Source organism: Notolepis coatsorum (genome assembly GCF_963971535.1).
Source record: "Notolepis coatsorum genome assembly, chromosome: 18".
NCBI classification, from domain to species: Eukaryota; Metazoa; Chordata; class Actinopteri; order Aulopiformes; family Paralepididae; genus Notolepis; species Notolepis coatsorum.
The window spans coordinates 10,602,350-10,619,043 of NC_140182.1; the positions used below are offsets into that span (position 1 = coordinate 10,602,350).

General features: G+C 44.5%; 1 protein-coding gene across 1 annotated transcript in view; it reads right to left on the bottom strand.

Moving 5' to 3' along the window:
* Window positions 1-3,821: 3,821 nt before the first annotated feature.
* The window catches only part of cpt1ab (carnitine palmitoyltransferase 1Ab (liver)), an 85,357-nt gene continuing 72,484 nt past the window's right edge, over window positions 3,822-16,694 (bottom strand). The window contains 9 exon segments of the mRNA XM_084334509.1: window positions 3,822-6,651; window positions 7,148-7,240; window positions 7,500-7,613; window positions 8,086-8,238; window positions 9,350-9,481; window positions 11,364-11,528; window positions 14,347-14,463; window positions 15,203-15,308; window positions 16,331-16,519. Coding sequence (XP_084190635.1) covers window positions 6,541-6,651; window positions 7,148-7,240; window positions 7,500-7,613; window positions 8,086-8,238; window positions 9,350-9,481; window positions 11,364-11,528; window positions 14,347-14,463; window positions 15,203-15,308; window positions 16,331-16,519 — 1,180 coding nt within the window. The 3' untranslated portion in view covers window positions 3,822-6,540.

Sequence of the window (16,694 nt, forward strand, 5' to 3'; positions counted from 1 at the left end):
GCTTTGAAACAAAGTGAACCAACGTCGCTCTTAGAGGAAGCTTCTTTGAAGCAAAGTGAACCAACGTCGCTCTTAGAGGAAGCTGCTTTGAAGCAAAGTGAACCAACGTCGCTCTTAGAGGAAGCTTCTTTGAAGCAAAGTGAACCAACGTCGCTCTTAGAGGAAGCTTCTTTGAAGCAAAGTGAACCAACGTCGCTCTTAGAGGAAGCTGCTTTGAAACAAAGTGAACCAACATCGCTCTTAGAGGAAGCTGCTTTGAAACAAAGTGAACCGACGTCGCTCTTAGAGGAAGCTGCTTTGAAACAAAGTGACCCAACGTCGCTCTTAGAGGAAGCTGCTTTGAAACAAAGTGAACCGACGTCGCTCTTAGAGGAAGCTGCTTTGAAACAAAGTGAACCAATGTCGCTCTTGGAGGAAGCTGCTTTGAAACAAAGTGAACCAGCAACGTCGCTCTTAGAGGAAGCTGCTTTGAAACAAAGTGAACCAACGTCGCTCTTAGAGGAAGCTGCTTTGAAGCAAAGTGAACCAACGTCGCTCTTAGAGGAAGCTGCTTTGAAACAAAGTGAACCAACGTGGCTCTTAGAGGAAGCTGCTTTGAAGCAAAGTGAACCAACGTCGCTCTTAGAGGAAGCTGCTTTGAAACAAAGTGAACCAACGTCGCTCTTAGAGGAAGCTGCTTTGAAGCAAAGTGAACCAACGTCGCTCTTAGAGGAAGCTGCTTTGAAACAAAGTGAACCAGCAACGTCGCTCTTAGAGGAAGCTGCTTTGAAGCAAAGTGAACCAACGTCGCTCTTAGAGGAAGCTGCTTTGAAACAAAGTGAACCAACGTGGCTCTTAGAGGAAGCTGCTTTGAAACAAAGTGAACCAACGTGGCTCTTAGAGGAAGCTGCTTTGAAACAAAGTGAACCAACGTCGCTCTTAGAGGAAGCTGCTTTGTCTGGTAAAGGTGGTAGGAGCATCACCGACAAACAGATCGTTTCTAGTCTCCAAAAGCGCTCCAGGGATCAGGTTTTTCCTCTGATAACACTTTAGAAGGGCCCCTCGATGGCAGAAAACGCAATTTTATCAAAAGCCTTGGTGTCACTTTTGATAGTGATTTTAAATTTGACAGACAAATTGGGTCTGTGGTAAAAGGCTCCTTTTTTCAGCTGAGGCTCTTTGGCAAAGGTAAAGCCCTACCTCTCTCCCAATGACCTGGAGAGGGTCATCCATGCATTTACATATCGTCTAGGCTGGATTATTGTAATGCCCTGTATGTGGGTCTAGACCAGCTCTCCCTGCAGCTAGTGCAGAACGCTGCTGCACGCCTCTTGACTGGCACAAAGAAGAGGCGTGAGCACATCAGACCAGTACTGGCTTCCCTGCACTGGCTCCCTGTTCGCTTCAGGATTGATTTTAAAATTGCCATGTTTGTGTTCAAGGCCTTGGTCTGGCCCCTCAGTACTTAGCTGAACTCCTCCATCTTTGTACCTCAGCTAGAGCACTGAGGTCAGCAAATAAGTTACTTTTAGATGTCCCGAGGTCCAGGCTGAAGACTAAAGGCGACCAAGCTTTTGCGGTGGCTGCCCCTAAACGATGGAACAGTCTTCCACTGCCAATGAGGTCTGCTGCCCAGACGGTAGTGAGTTTTAAAACACAGCTGAAGACTCACCTGTTTTTATTGGCGTTCTGAGGCTCGGTAAGCCACACATCCCTGGTGGTCGTGTCATGATTTTTATTATTATTATTATTGTGGTTTTTATGACTTTGTGTGTATACTGTATTTTGTATTTCTTTTAGTATTTCTGTAAAGCACTTTGGTGCAACCTCGGTTGATTTTAAATGTGCTATAGAAATAAAGTTGACCGTGATCTTATGTATACAATACTAAAGATACATTATACTTTCTTTTCACGTTCCCCAAACTACCCAGTGCACCTTTAATAAAGTGAACTCCTGCTCTGTTGTTGACAGGCCGAGACATTTAAAGGTGACCATTACTCTGGTTTGACGTTTCTCTGGACAGCCCGTGTATTTTCACTTGTAGTGAAATGGAATGTGAATGTGATATATCACCAGAAAGTACACACACACATATTTGGACTCCTCAGAAAACTTCAAATGCCGTTAAATAGTCCTTCGCCCGAGGTACTCAAATCATCCGTTTTTTTTCCTTCGTGTTTTTATATTCAATGTAAATGTATTGCCTATATTTATGTCTTTATTTCTACTGTTACCCTGCCCATACCTGTACCCCCCCCCCCCCCCCTCCTGCTATGACACCTGAACTTCCCCAAGGGGATCAATAAAGGAATATCTTATTTTATTAAATCAAGAAAAGTGACCTGAAAAGGGACAATATCAATTATTTGGAGTAATGTTCACCATTCTATCTATACTTGAAATGTTAGTGTGTGTGTGTGGGGGGGGGGGGGTCACAGGCTCCCCTCTGTTTTTAGGGTCCACAAAATAAAACCCACTTCCAATCCCTACATGTATACGTGTGAAACTCACTCATATTCACAGTTGCTTTTGACTGGACGTCCTTTGTTGTCATTTGCCTATTGCCCCCTTCAGGGCGAACTGGGGTACTGCGGCTACCCAGTGACTGAAGAAGTACTACTATTAGTAAATATACTGAATAAGTAGTATGACTGCGGTACTAGGTACTAGTAGTAAACATACTGAATAAGTATTATGGCTGTGGTACTAGGTACTATTAGTAAACATACTGAATAAGTAGTATGACTGTGGTACTAGGTACTATTAGTAAACATACTGAATAAGTAGTATGACTGTGGTACTAGGTACTATTAGTAAACATACTGAATAAGTAGTATGACTGTGGTACTGGGTACTAGTAATAAACATATTGAAGAAGTACTATGACTGTGGTACTAGGTACTAGTAATAAACATATTGAATAAGTAGTATGACTGTGGTACTAGGTACTAGTAGTAAACATACTGAATAAGTAGTATGACTGTGGTACTAGGTACTATTAGTAAACATACTGAATAAGTAGTATGACTGTGGTACTAGGTACTATTAGTAAACATGCTGAATAAGTAGTATGACTGTGGTACTAGGTACTATTAGTAAACATGCTGAATAAGTAGTATGACTGTGGTACTAGTAGTAAACATACTGAATAAGTAGTATGAATGTGGTACTAGGTACTAGTAGTAAACATACTGAATAAGTAGTATGACTGCGGTACTAGTAGTAAACATACTGAATAAGTAGTATGACTAGTACTGGGTACTATTATTAATTAAACAGTGTTGTGATAATAGCTAACAGGAAATGCACTAGGATCCAAGCTGTCCCCCCTAGCAACGGAATTCTCAAAGGTTTCAAAGGTCCCTCTGTTCTTCGAGCCCAGCTCTCCGCATTGCTATCAGCTTGGCTGGTCGTTCATACTAACACAATTGGCAGTGTTAGGGGTGGGAAGCTGATGGGTGGGGATCGGACGTTGTGGACAGCGACTCCTACAGGTCGGTTGGTGCGCCTGCGCAGCAGAATCAGGAAGCGACGGGGGCGGCGTGTCCCTCCCACGCAGACCCCCGACGCTGAGAGATCGCGCTGTGCAGGTGAAAAGATGCGACGGCTGCCTCCTCGAGTACCGGAGGGGACACGTGATGTAAGGCTTCGTCCACATTGCAGCCGGCTTGTGGGAGGCATGGCCAACAGCGTTTGAGACAAGGGAGGGTAGAATTGCACAATACGAAAAATTGGGATGGGAGAAAAATAGAAAATGGGAGAAAAAGTTAATAAAAAGAAAAAAAGGTCCCTCTGTTCTCATCAGTGAACAAAAAAAAACATAATATCACACACCACGATGACGGTTTGACATTCATTTTTATTTTGTTAAAACATGTTTTGGTATCTCAGCTGCTTGTCTTTCTTTTATTATTATTATTAATATTATTATTATTATTATTTTTACACATCTTTAAATTAAAGGCAAACATATACAGCTTCATCTGTAAAACCATGCAGCAGCGTGAAAACACAAGGTCTACTGTGATCAAAAAGGTCACACGACTAGAACGTGATGTAATACGTCAAGAGCACATCATCAACGCCCGCCATTAACAAAACAAACACGTTGCGTTCCTGAAAAGGAATCATAAAACGTCTCTTCTGTTTTAAAACTTTTAAAACTCAGCGGTTTCCCCTTTAAAGCCATACTCAGCCCGGTACATTATGCATCTTCTAGAGAACAGTTAAGAGGTTAAAACACACAAAATAAATAACGCTTCTGTACTGAACACAGAACAACATATACAGTACGAGAAAGAAAAGGAAAAAAGAAGAAGAAGTGCATTCCTATGCAGAAGGTTTCACTGTATGCCTGTGGTGTATATATATATATAACGCAGCCTAATCCTAAAAGTATTACTGTACATCTGCCGAGTGAGTCTCACTGCCAGACCTGGACAGGTCACAGTTCACACGGAGAGACTCCAGACTTCCTACTGGAAGGAACGGAACAAGCAACCCCCCACTGACCGGCCATCCAGGTGATGGTCTGTCTCCCCAATAAGCGGCGATACAAACAACGCTACAATGCAGTCGGTCGACATTATGAGGAAATTACATTATGGTGAAATCACATTATGATGAAATCGCATTTTGACGTCTCCACAGTCCACCCGTGACCCTAACCCTGACCCCTAACCCGTGAAGAGACCCGGGGTCCCTTTTGATAGGCCGGAGCCCGGACAGACGAACCCCTGAGAACAGGCCCTTCCAAAGGCGGTTAAGGGTGGGTGAGTTTGAGTTGAAGGGTCAGTCTGTCATGGAGTGCGCAGCCTAGCTACAGTGTACAGTGACCCCTGCCCTTTACCACGCCTAACTTACAGACTCGCCCTCGGTGGCTCTTTCCGTCTTTTAACCGTACTCGGCCGCAGTTACGCGCAGATTCCTCGGCTAAAAAAACAGGGAAGGTCTGCGTCGACGTCGACTGTCTCCGGTCGATCGCGTGATCTACAGATAGAATCGAAACGTTCTAAATGGTGCCGGGTCGCACGGCGGCTGTTGGGCACCAGGAGGCGCCGAAGTGGTAAAACTATACGAGAGAGAGTTCAGAGAAAACATCCCGGGGAAACTTGCACCTGAAAAGGGGCCAAACGGCTTCACTTGACGACCTCCTGTGGCAATGTTATAGCAACGGCCTCGATCGTCATGCACTTTCTGCGCAGGTACAGAGGTGTGAGCCCTAAGTCTTGCGTGGCTGGCGGGTCCCTAAGAATACTTGGGGCCGAATTCATAAAAACCTGAGAATGGAAAAACGAACAATAACGACACAACAAATCTGACCCGCCTTCGTCGCTAATCGTCGAAACGTAGCAGCTAAAGGGGGTCAACACAAACTGGGCTGTGTGGAGTCAGAAAGGAGGCCATTGTCCGTGTTCACACGCGATAGACGCTTTGCTCTTACGTGGGAAAACCGGGGCGGAAGGGAATCCCAACCTGAGCACAAGACGTGGGGGCAAAATGGCCGTCGGCGTGAATATGGTCCATGGAGGTCCGTCCGTCCCCCCCCCCCCACCACCTGTGTTCCTCCGAGGTGCAGGTCTAGGTTAGCAGGCACCCCCGTTAAATATATCCATCTTAATAATATTCCAGTTCTCCTAATTCCCAGGAGGCCTCGTTGATACCAGCTGTGCTATGCTCCTGGAGACCCAGGGTGACTGAGCCACGTCAGGTCAAAGGTCAAAGGTCAGCTCACACTACGAGCATCAAGGTCCTCCGGTCTTGAAGGGAGGAAGGAATCCTCGCGAGGTTATAGGTTAGATTCGATTATAGACTATAGATTAGGACAGTCACCCCGATCTTCTACATCGGCAAGGAACGGACCGATTGACCGTATTCACGCGGGGCGGCCATTTTGCTGTCACTCTGTCATCACTCTCAGGTCGGGATTCCTTTCAACCTGTGTTCCCGACCCGATCGTGACACACAAAGAGCAAAGATGTCCGCCATGTGAATGCGCGGTCAATAGGGGCGAAAATCTGATCTCGCCTGGCCCGGAATTCAACTCCAACTCGAGATATATTGGCTAATATATTGGACATATACTCTGAGCGGGAGCTATATATATATATATATTTTCTTTTCCACATGAGCTGAATGGACTTGATCTCAACCCTGCAGCGCGCTACAGTGTCACTCGCTCGCTCGCTCGCTCCCTCTCCCTCCCTCCCTTTCTATCCTAAAATGATAGCGGATCACTAAGGCACCAGTGCGTATCGTTGAGCAGATTTAACGTTTGATCCATGCACTACTAACTGTCCCCCCCGTCAACAACACACGCCCCCCCCTGGCAGGGAGGACACACAACAACACGCGTGATAAAAGTCACTTCTTCACACCCCTCCTCCCCTGTGTTCCTCCTCCTCGTCTCTTTTAACATAGATTAACTTAAAAATAAAACCCAACATTTCATTTCTGTACAAGCTTCAGGGGAGAATTTTTCCTTTTTCTGTAAAAAAAACAAACAAACTTATTTTTCTTTCTTTCTTTTTTTCTTCTTTTTTCTTGCGTGTTTGTTTTTCACACATGTGGAGCCGGATTAATGGCCTTCATGGCCTTCCTGTCGATCTCGAAGACATCTAGAATGTCCAGCATGGCCCGCTTGATGTTGTCCCCGAAACGATGGGAGTCCTGGGAGGAAGAGAGACAGAGAGAGAGAGGGAGAGAGAGAGACAGAGAGAGAGGGAGACAGAGAGAGAGAGGGAGAGGGAATGCTAATCAGATGCATGTACAGAGTTGTAGTATTAATGTACAGTGATACAGGTGTAAAGACACTATGGTAGTAGCTGTACTGGCCAGCAGTGTAACTAGTAAGAGTAGGTAAGGGATATGTACAGATATAGATATAGTATTATATCTAAATATATGTAAAAAGGATTATATGCAAGTATGTACAGACAGATGTGGATATATATATATATATGGTAAATATAAGAGAGAATAGATATATACGGTATACAGGACTATTGTACATGCTATCATACAGAGTTATATGGGTAGAGTATGAGGTAGGTAGTTATGATTATTGTGATTACTATGATGACAGTGTAGGGCAGTTGTAGACAGTGAAAGCAGTAGGTAGGTATACAGAGGTCAAAGTTCGATGGGGAAACCAAGTTTAACTTACAGTCTCTGGGCTTGAGTGTTTACTGGAGATGTGGAAGTTGATAAGTTCTTCACCAACGATGATATATGACACACCATAACCATCATCGGCCACCTGGTGGAGACAGAGAGCAAGACAGGAGGTGAGGGCCTGTTCCGAATAGATCACCTAGGACTAATAGGGAGATGTAGTCTGTAGTGGTTACGTCATTGTTGTTTCCGGCCGGTCCACCTCGCTTGAAATCGCAATGTATTTCCAATGGACACATTTCTAAATTGTCTAGTTTAAAACAAATAAAGAATGAACATTGGCATGGTGTACCTTTCTGTGTGTATTCATCCACAATCTATTAGTGATTATTAGTGAGACCTACCGGACCGAAGCCGCCCCCAGACGAGACGTACGCGGCGTGCTTCACCAGGTCGAACAGCTCCACCTGCTGCAACGGAGTCTGGCTGGTGGACAGCCTCCACGGCTCGGACAGAACCTGCAGAAACAAGTCACATTTTTTTTATCGATTGTCAGGATTTTTGATTGTTGATTTTTGATTTTTTTTTTTGTTATATTTTGAAAACTTTAACTTTTTTGAATTAGGGGTAGGTTGCTCTATAAGCCTTCGGCTTCAAACCTATCCTTTTCGTTTGTTTATTTGTAAATAGTGAATACTGATCCGATACCCATTGTTCAATCAATAAACTGTGTGGAAGAGACTGGGATCATTGCAAGGCTACATCAGGCTTGACTTGAATCATTACTTTCCTAACTTAGTGAAACAAAATGTAATAAATTAACACATAGATATAAATGTACTGTTTTATTTTTGTATTGTTGTATGTCTGTATGTTATGTCTGTCTGTATTATGTCTTAATTCCAATATATATATATATATTTGTTCCCCCCCGATACCCGATCCAGCTATTTTAGTCCTATATCGGCTCGGTGCATCCCCCGTCAGTACCTCCTTGAGGAAGGCAGAGTCCTCCCCCAGGTACTTGGAGACCACGTAGAGGCAGAACAGGTGGCGGTCGATGCCCTGACCGGTCATGGCCAGTCGGTACAGGTTCTGGTGCCTCTCTGCCGCGTCCTTCAGAAGTCTCTTACACTCGTCTTTCTGGAGAGAGAGAGAGAGAGAGAGAGAGAGAGAGAGAGAGAGAGAGAGAGAGAGAGAGAGAGAGAGAGAGAGAGAGAGAGAGAGAGAGAGAGAGAGAGGGTGGATGAAGAGACAGGGTGAGAGGGAACAGGGGAGAGAGGGAACATGAGAGAGAGGGAACAGGAAAGAGAGGGAACAGGAAAGAGAGGGAACAGTAAAGAGAGGGAACAGGAAAGAGAGGGACCAGTAAAGAGAGGGAACAGGAAAGGTGTAGAGAGTTTGAGTCTTTCTCATATTTTTATATTCAGATCTAATTATATTTCCTGTATTTATGTCTTTCTACTATCACCCTGCCCATACAACAGTGGTTTCTATGGTGACACTGACTAGGTCTGATCATCTAACCAACAGTGGTTTCTATGGTGACTAGGTCTGGTATTCTAACTACCAACAGTGGTTTCTATGGTGACTAGGTCTGGTATTCTAACGACCAACAGTGGTTTCTATGGTGACTAGGTCTGGTATTCTTCAAAACCAAGCTAAAAACCCACCTGTTCACACTGGCCTTCACGCAACACGGCCCGCTCCCAAGTAGCCCACCCCTGACTCTTTTAAGCCACAGATTCCGTTGTTTTGTTTTGTTGTTTGTTTGTTAACAACCACTTCATCCAATTGGACAGCACCTTGCTTCCTTTTTTAATCTCTTTTATCTTATTTGTTTTTTCCTGTTGTTACTATACACATATATTCATAATTTTATATTTTTTATCTTTTACTTTTATTTTTTTTCAGACATTTTATTTTTCCATCCTTTCCTTGTACAGTGTCCTTGAGTCTGAGAAAGGCGCTTCTCTCTTAAAATCCAATCTATTATTATTATTATTATTATTATTATTATTATTATTATTATTATTATTATTATTATTATTATTATTATTATTATTATTCTAACTACCAACAGTGGTTTCCATGGTGACTAGGTCTGATAATCTAACTACCAACAGTGGTTTCCATGGTGACTAGGTGTGATAATCTAACTACCAACAGTGGTTTCCATGGTGACTAGGTGTGATAATCTAACTACCAACAGTGGTTTCCATGGTGACTAGGTGTGATAACCGCCTGGTCTCACCGGCTCGCCTGCGATCATGGCGCGGACGAAGGCGCAGGTCTCCATGGTGCAGGATCGCACCGTCTCCGTGCGGCCCTCTCGGAACAGCCGGGTCATGGACGCCTCGTACGTCAGGCAGAACTTCCCCTTGTCCTGTCCAACGGAAACACACACATGAACCACTAACACACATGAACCACTAACACACATGAACCACTAACACACATGAACCACTAACACACACACATGAACCACTAACACACACATGAACCACTAACACACACATGAACCACTAACACACATGAACCACTAACACACATGAACCACTAACACACACACATGAACCACTAACACACACATGAACCACTAACACACACATGAACCACTAACACACATGAACCACTAACACACACACATGAACCACTAACACACATGAACCACTAACACACACACATGAACCACTAACACACATGAACCACTAACACACATGAACCACTAACACACACACATGAACCACTAACACACATGAACCACTAACACACATGAACCACTAACACACATGAACCACTAACACACACACATGAACCACTAACACACATGAACCACTAACACACACACATGAACCACTAACACACACATGAACCACTAACACACATGAACCACTAACACACACACATGAACCACTAACACACATGAACCACTAACACACATGAACCACTAACACACATGAACCACTAACACACATGAACCACTAACACACATGAACCACTAACACACACATGAACCACTAACACACACATGAACCACTAACACACACATGAACCACTAACACACATGAACCACTAACACACACACATGAACCACTAACACACATGAACCACTAACACACATGAACCACTAACACACACATGAACCACTAACACACATGAACCACTAACACACACATGAACCACTAACACACATGAACCACATGAACCACTAACACACACATGAACCACTAACACACATGAACCACTAACACACATGAACCACTAACACACATGAACCACTAACACACATGAACCACTAACACACACATGAACCACTAACACACACATGAACCACTAACACACATGAACCACTAACACACATGAACCACTAACACACATGAACCACTAACACACACAGGAACCACTAACACACATGAACCACTAACACACATGAACCACTAACACACATGAACCACTATCACACATGAACCACTAACACACATGAACCACTAACACACATGAACCACTAACACACATGAACCACTAACACACATGAACCATTATTATTTTTACATTTATTTAACCTTTATTTACCCAGGCAAGCAAGTAAGAACAAATTCTTATTTTATTTATTGTGAAAAGTATGCATAATGTTGTGTTTTTGGGGGGGGTAAACCCCGCATATATCGGTATCGGTGGTAAAGGTTTCGGAAATTAAGAGTTGGACAATATCGGTATATTGGATATCGGTAAAAAAGCCAATATCGAACATCCCTATTAATAATGAAACAATAAAGTGTGTTAAAGTGTCTAAAGTGAATAAAGTGTCTAAAGTAGGGATGCTCAATATTGGCTTTTTTACCAATATATACCCCCCCCCCCCCCCCCCCCCCCCCCAAAACGGAATAATTTCAGGTAATTAACATTACATATCTCTTGTTGTGGAATTAACACAACATTATGTATACTTTTGACAATAAATCAAATCAGAATTTGTTCTTACTTGCTTGCCTGGGTAAATAAAGGTTATAGAAATGTAAAAAAAATAATTATAATAATTAAAAGAAAATTTAAATTATAACCGATACCGATATTTTCCGATATCACATTTTAATGCCAATATCGGCCGATAATATCGGACATCCCTAGTCTAAAGTGAATAAAGTGAGTGGTAAGGTGAGTGTTTGTTTAAAGTGAGTGTGTGCTACATGTGGATGTGTGTGCTGTGAGTGTAGATGATGGGTTGTTTGTTACATAGTGTCATTGTCATGGAGTACCCTCCTTACCCTGAAGTGGGCCAGCTGCAGTGCCGCCTGGATGAACGCGTCCGGGCTGGTGCGGCACTTCTTGATGAGGCCCTTGCCGAACTCGTCGAAGGGAATGATGTGAGAATCCACATCGTCGGCCAGCGACTGGGCCAGCTTCAGGGAGCTCTGGATCACCTCTTGACACTGTGGGGGGAAGAAGAAGGAAGATGGTTGTGATCGAGCCTTCGAGGTGACGGCACCAAGGCTCTAGAACGCTCTCCCCCTGGACCTGCCAACTGCCCCCTCTGAAGACTCTTTGGTCGTACATAGGCACTTTTTCCTTGTCCTCACTGTTCCTATAGTTTTGTTTTTTAATTAGTGACTCGTGATTTTATCCAAATTCTTTTATTCTACTTTTTTATCTGGTTTCACTGTTTTTTAACTGCTGTCTGTTGTTGTTGTTGTCATTTATTTCTGATTTTGTTTTGTTGTGTTTTTTTTATATAAGCTGTAGTGTAAAGCACCCTGTGCATTCGTGCTGTGAAGGGTGCTATATAAATAAAAATCATTCATTCATTCATGTTATTGTATTCAAAAGGGTACCGATAATGCCACGTTTTTTTCACTGCCAAAAGTTGATGAGATCGGAGCTATAGAGCACAGTAGGAGGTCATGTTCTTCCAGCACAAGCACGATAGGAGCATGATAGGAGCATGATAGGAGCACGATAGGAGCACGATAGGAGCATGATAGGAGCATGATAGGAGCACGATAGGAGCACGATAGGAGCATGATAGGAGCATGATAGGAGCACGATAGGAGCATGATAGGAGCATGATAGGAGCATGATAGGAGCACGATAGGAGCATGATAGGAGCATGATAGGAGCACGATAGGAGCATGATAGGAGCATGATAGGAGCATGATAGGAGCACGATAGGAGCACGATAGGAGCATGATAGGAGCATGATAGGAGCACGATAGGAGCATGATAGGAGCATGATAGGAGCATGATAGGAGCACGATAGGAGCATGATAGGAGCATGATAGGAGCATGATAGTAGGAGCATGATAGGAGCATGATAGGAGCATGATAGGAGCATGATAGGAGCACGATAGGAGCACGATAGGAGCACGATAGGAGCATGATAGGAGCATGATAGGAGCACGATAGGAGCACGATAGGAGCACGATAGGAGCATGATAGGAGCACAATAGAAGCACGATAGGAGCATGATAGAAGCATGATAGGAGCACGATAGGAGCACGATAGGAGCATGATAGGAGCACGATAGGAGCACGATAGGAGCACGATAGCAGCACGATAGGAGCATGATAGGAGCACGATAGGAGCATGATAGGAGCATGATAGGAGCATGATAGGAGCATGATAGGAGCATGATAGGAGCATGATAGGAGCACGATAGGAGCATGATAGGAGCACGATAGGAGCACGATAGGAGCACGATAGGAGCATGATAGGAGCATGATAGGAGCATGATAGGAGCACGATAGGAGCATGATAGGAGCATGATAGGAGCATGATAGGAGCACGATAGGAGCACGATAGGAGCATGATAGGAGCATGATAGAAGCATGATAGAAGCATGATAGGAGCACGATAGAAGCACGATAGAAGCATGATAGGAGCATGATAGGAGCACGATAGGAGCACGATAGGAGCATGATAGGAGCATGATAGGAGCACGATAGGAGCACGATAGGAGCACGATAGCAGCACGATAGGAGCATGATAGGAGCACGATAGGAGCATGATAGGAGCATGATAGGAGCATGATAGGAGCATGATAGGAGCATGATAGGAGCATGATAGGAGCACGATAGGAGCATGATAGGAGCATGATAGGAGCACGATAGGAGCATGATAGGAGCATGATAGGAGCATGATAGGAGCATGATAGAAGCATGATAGGAGCACGATAGGAGCATGATAGGAGCACGATAGGAGCATGATAGGAGCACGATAGGAGCATGATAGGAGCATGATAGGAGCATGATAGAAGCATGATAGGAGCACGATAGGAGCACGATAGGAGCACGATAGGAGCATGATAGGAGCACGATAGGAGCATGATAGGAGCATGATAGGAGCATGATAGGAGCATGATAGAAGCATGATAGGAGCACGATAGGAGCATGATAGGAGCACGATAGGAGCATGATAGGAGCACGATAGGAGCATGATAGGAGCACGATAGGAGCATGATAGGAGCATGATAGGAGCATGATAGAAGCATGATAGGAGCACGATAGGAGCACGATAGGAGCATGATAGGAGCACGATAGGAGCACGATAGGAGCATGATAGGAGCATGATAGGAGATAATTCAATTAAATTATTGTTAAATTAAAATATTATTATTTAATCTACCAAATGGGACTTGTGGAAGATGTCAACAACAGTTAATTGATATAGTCAGAAATGTATTGAATGCAGCAGCGCTGCTGGACTGACTCGGTATTGGAGTAAACAACAGCAGGGTGCAGCAACACACACTGAAGCAGGACTAAAGCTTATAGTTGTATATAGTTGTATAAATGTATAAAAAATGGCTAGAGGAACACAGGGTAACATACAGTTTTGGCAAATATTAATAAGGTATTATTAAAAAATGTATTGGTAACTAAGTAAATTTTTTCAATATAAGTCTAGTAATGTATGAATTAGTAAATATAATATAGTATGTCCTGGTGAGTAAATAGGGGTGGGATTAAATAAGTGTATGCTTCTTCCCACTCCTTTTCAAATATGTAAATGCAAAAAAAAAAAGTAAAAAAACGTGTTTGTTCTTTGTTATTTTTTTTTAATCTTTTATATACATTTATTATTTGAACGGCTTATGGCTATATCTGTACTTGATGTTTGTTTGTTATGTTGCTTATTTGAAATAAACTTCAATAATAAAAAATTAGAATAAAAAAAAGCTACCAGCAGAGGGCAGCAAAGTCGAATAATGAGCGCCAGTTGAAAACAGCCGCAACATGATGAGAGCCCGCTCACCTCAGCAGAGATGTCCCACTGCAGCCTGAGGGGGCCGGGCATGTTGGGGTGGGGCTCCCCCTTGCAGTGGCCCTCCTCGGTGTAGCCCAGCTGCAGGGGGTCCATGCACAGCACTTGCTGCAAGACACAAAGGGAAGGAAGGACAGTGAGATGATAGAACGCTTTCATCCAAAACGCTTCACAACGTACTACTAGGGCTGTCACTTTAACACTTTAAAGGGGAACTATCTTATAAATGGCCTTTTTGAGTGTTTAGCATTGTTTCCTAGCTATGTGAACTTATATTAATATGATCTATGTCTCTAATTCTCATATTGGTGCATTCTTCCAATTCTCCTCTCACAATATTCACCCTCACTGAACTGAGTCGTTTGAAAATGTGCCTATATGTGATGTCATATAGTCACTGCTGCATGTTAATGTGGCTCCTCAGGCACCTGCACCTGCACCCCAGTCCACATCAGCTCAAAACAGCTCGAGATCTTGTGGTAGAAAAATGCTGTTTTTGAGGACTTGATTAGAAATACAAAACAATGAATAAAAAAAATATATATATTACAGAGGTGTTCCATAGACTCACAGGAATTGTGTAAAAGTGCCCAAATAGTGAAAGAAATAGTAAAATAGTTCCCCTTTAACACAAAATCTAATTTGGCTAAGACGCAAGTTGGTTACCTTAAATAATTACGCCTACTGGATGCCTGTTTCATGCCTGATGAGTGAGTGAGTGGCTGAGTGAGTGAGTGAGTGAGTGAGTGAGTGAGTGAGTGAGTGAGTGAGTGAGTGAGTGAGTGAGTGAGTGAGTGAGTGAGTGAGTGAGTGAGTGAGTGAGTGAGTGAGTGAGGGAGGAGCTCACCTCCCACAGATGTCCGATGATGGGGGCGTCGGCCCAGGAGTGCTCTGCGTTCAGTCCCATGGTGCCGTTCTTAAAGACGATCAGGTTGAAGGATTTATCAAACCACCTTAAGAAATGAACAGCGACAAACAGGATTTATCAAACTACCGTAACCCTTTCACTGCCGCACTGCCAAATGGTTAACCCTTTCACTGCGACCATACAGATGGTTAACCCTTTCACACTGCCACGACATGACAAATGGTTAACCCTTTCACTACCACACTACAGCGGGTTAACCCTTTACTATCACACACGTCTGCTCAGAGAATGCAGGTGATCTCTGAGCGTTCCTAGAGGAGGCGACGCCCCCACACACCTGTCGTAGCACTTCACACACACACACACACACACACACAACCCGGCGACGCCCACATACCTGTCATAGCACTTCACACACACACACACACACACACACCCCCCGGCGACGCCCACACACCTGTCATAGCACTTCACACACACACACACACACACACAACCCGGCGACGCCCACATACCTGTCATAGCACTTCACACACACACACACACACACACCCCGGCGACGCCCACATACCTGTCATAGCACTTCACACACACACACACACACACACACCCCCCGGCGACGCCCACACACCTGTCGTAGCACTTCACACACACACACACACACACACACACCCACACACACCCCGGCGACGCCCACACACCTGTCGTAGCACTTCACACACACACACACACACACCCCGGCGACGCCCACACACCTGTCGTAGCACTTCACACACACACCCCCCGGCGACGCCCACACACCTGTCGTAGCACTTCACACACACACCCCCCGGCGACGCCCACACACCTGTCGTAGCACTTCACACACACACCCCGGCGACGCCCACACACCTGTCGTAGCACTTCACACACACACCCCGGCGACGCCCACACACCTGTCGTAGCACTTCACACACACACCCCGGCGACGCCCACACACCTGTCGTAGCACTTCACACACCCCCCGGCGACGCCCACACACCTGTCGTAGCACTTCACACACACCCCCCGGCGACGCCCACACACCTGTCGTAGCACTTCACACACCCCCCGGCGACGCCCACACACCTGTCGTAGCACTTCCCGTGGAGGAGGGACTTGGCGTATCGGTCCAGAGACTTGACGGGGTCGTCCGCCTCGTAGCGCTGCTCAGACTCGTCCAGCGTCACGAAGAAGGCGGCCTTCTCCACCATGTCCAGGGACTGACGGTTCTTCCCCCGCAGGAAGTGGGTGTCTCTGGCGTTGGCCCAGGGCGTCCTGGGAGGGAGGAGTTTATTATTATCACTTTATTATTTAGAAACATCATTCCTGGAGGAACGTGAGGTTAGGGATAGGAAAGAATAAAAGATGGGAGGTAGAGGCCGAAGAGGGTTTTCTATTTTTATTATTTCTTATAATACATTTTACTGTACTTTTTAGTTTAATGTTTATG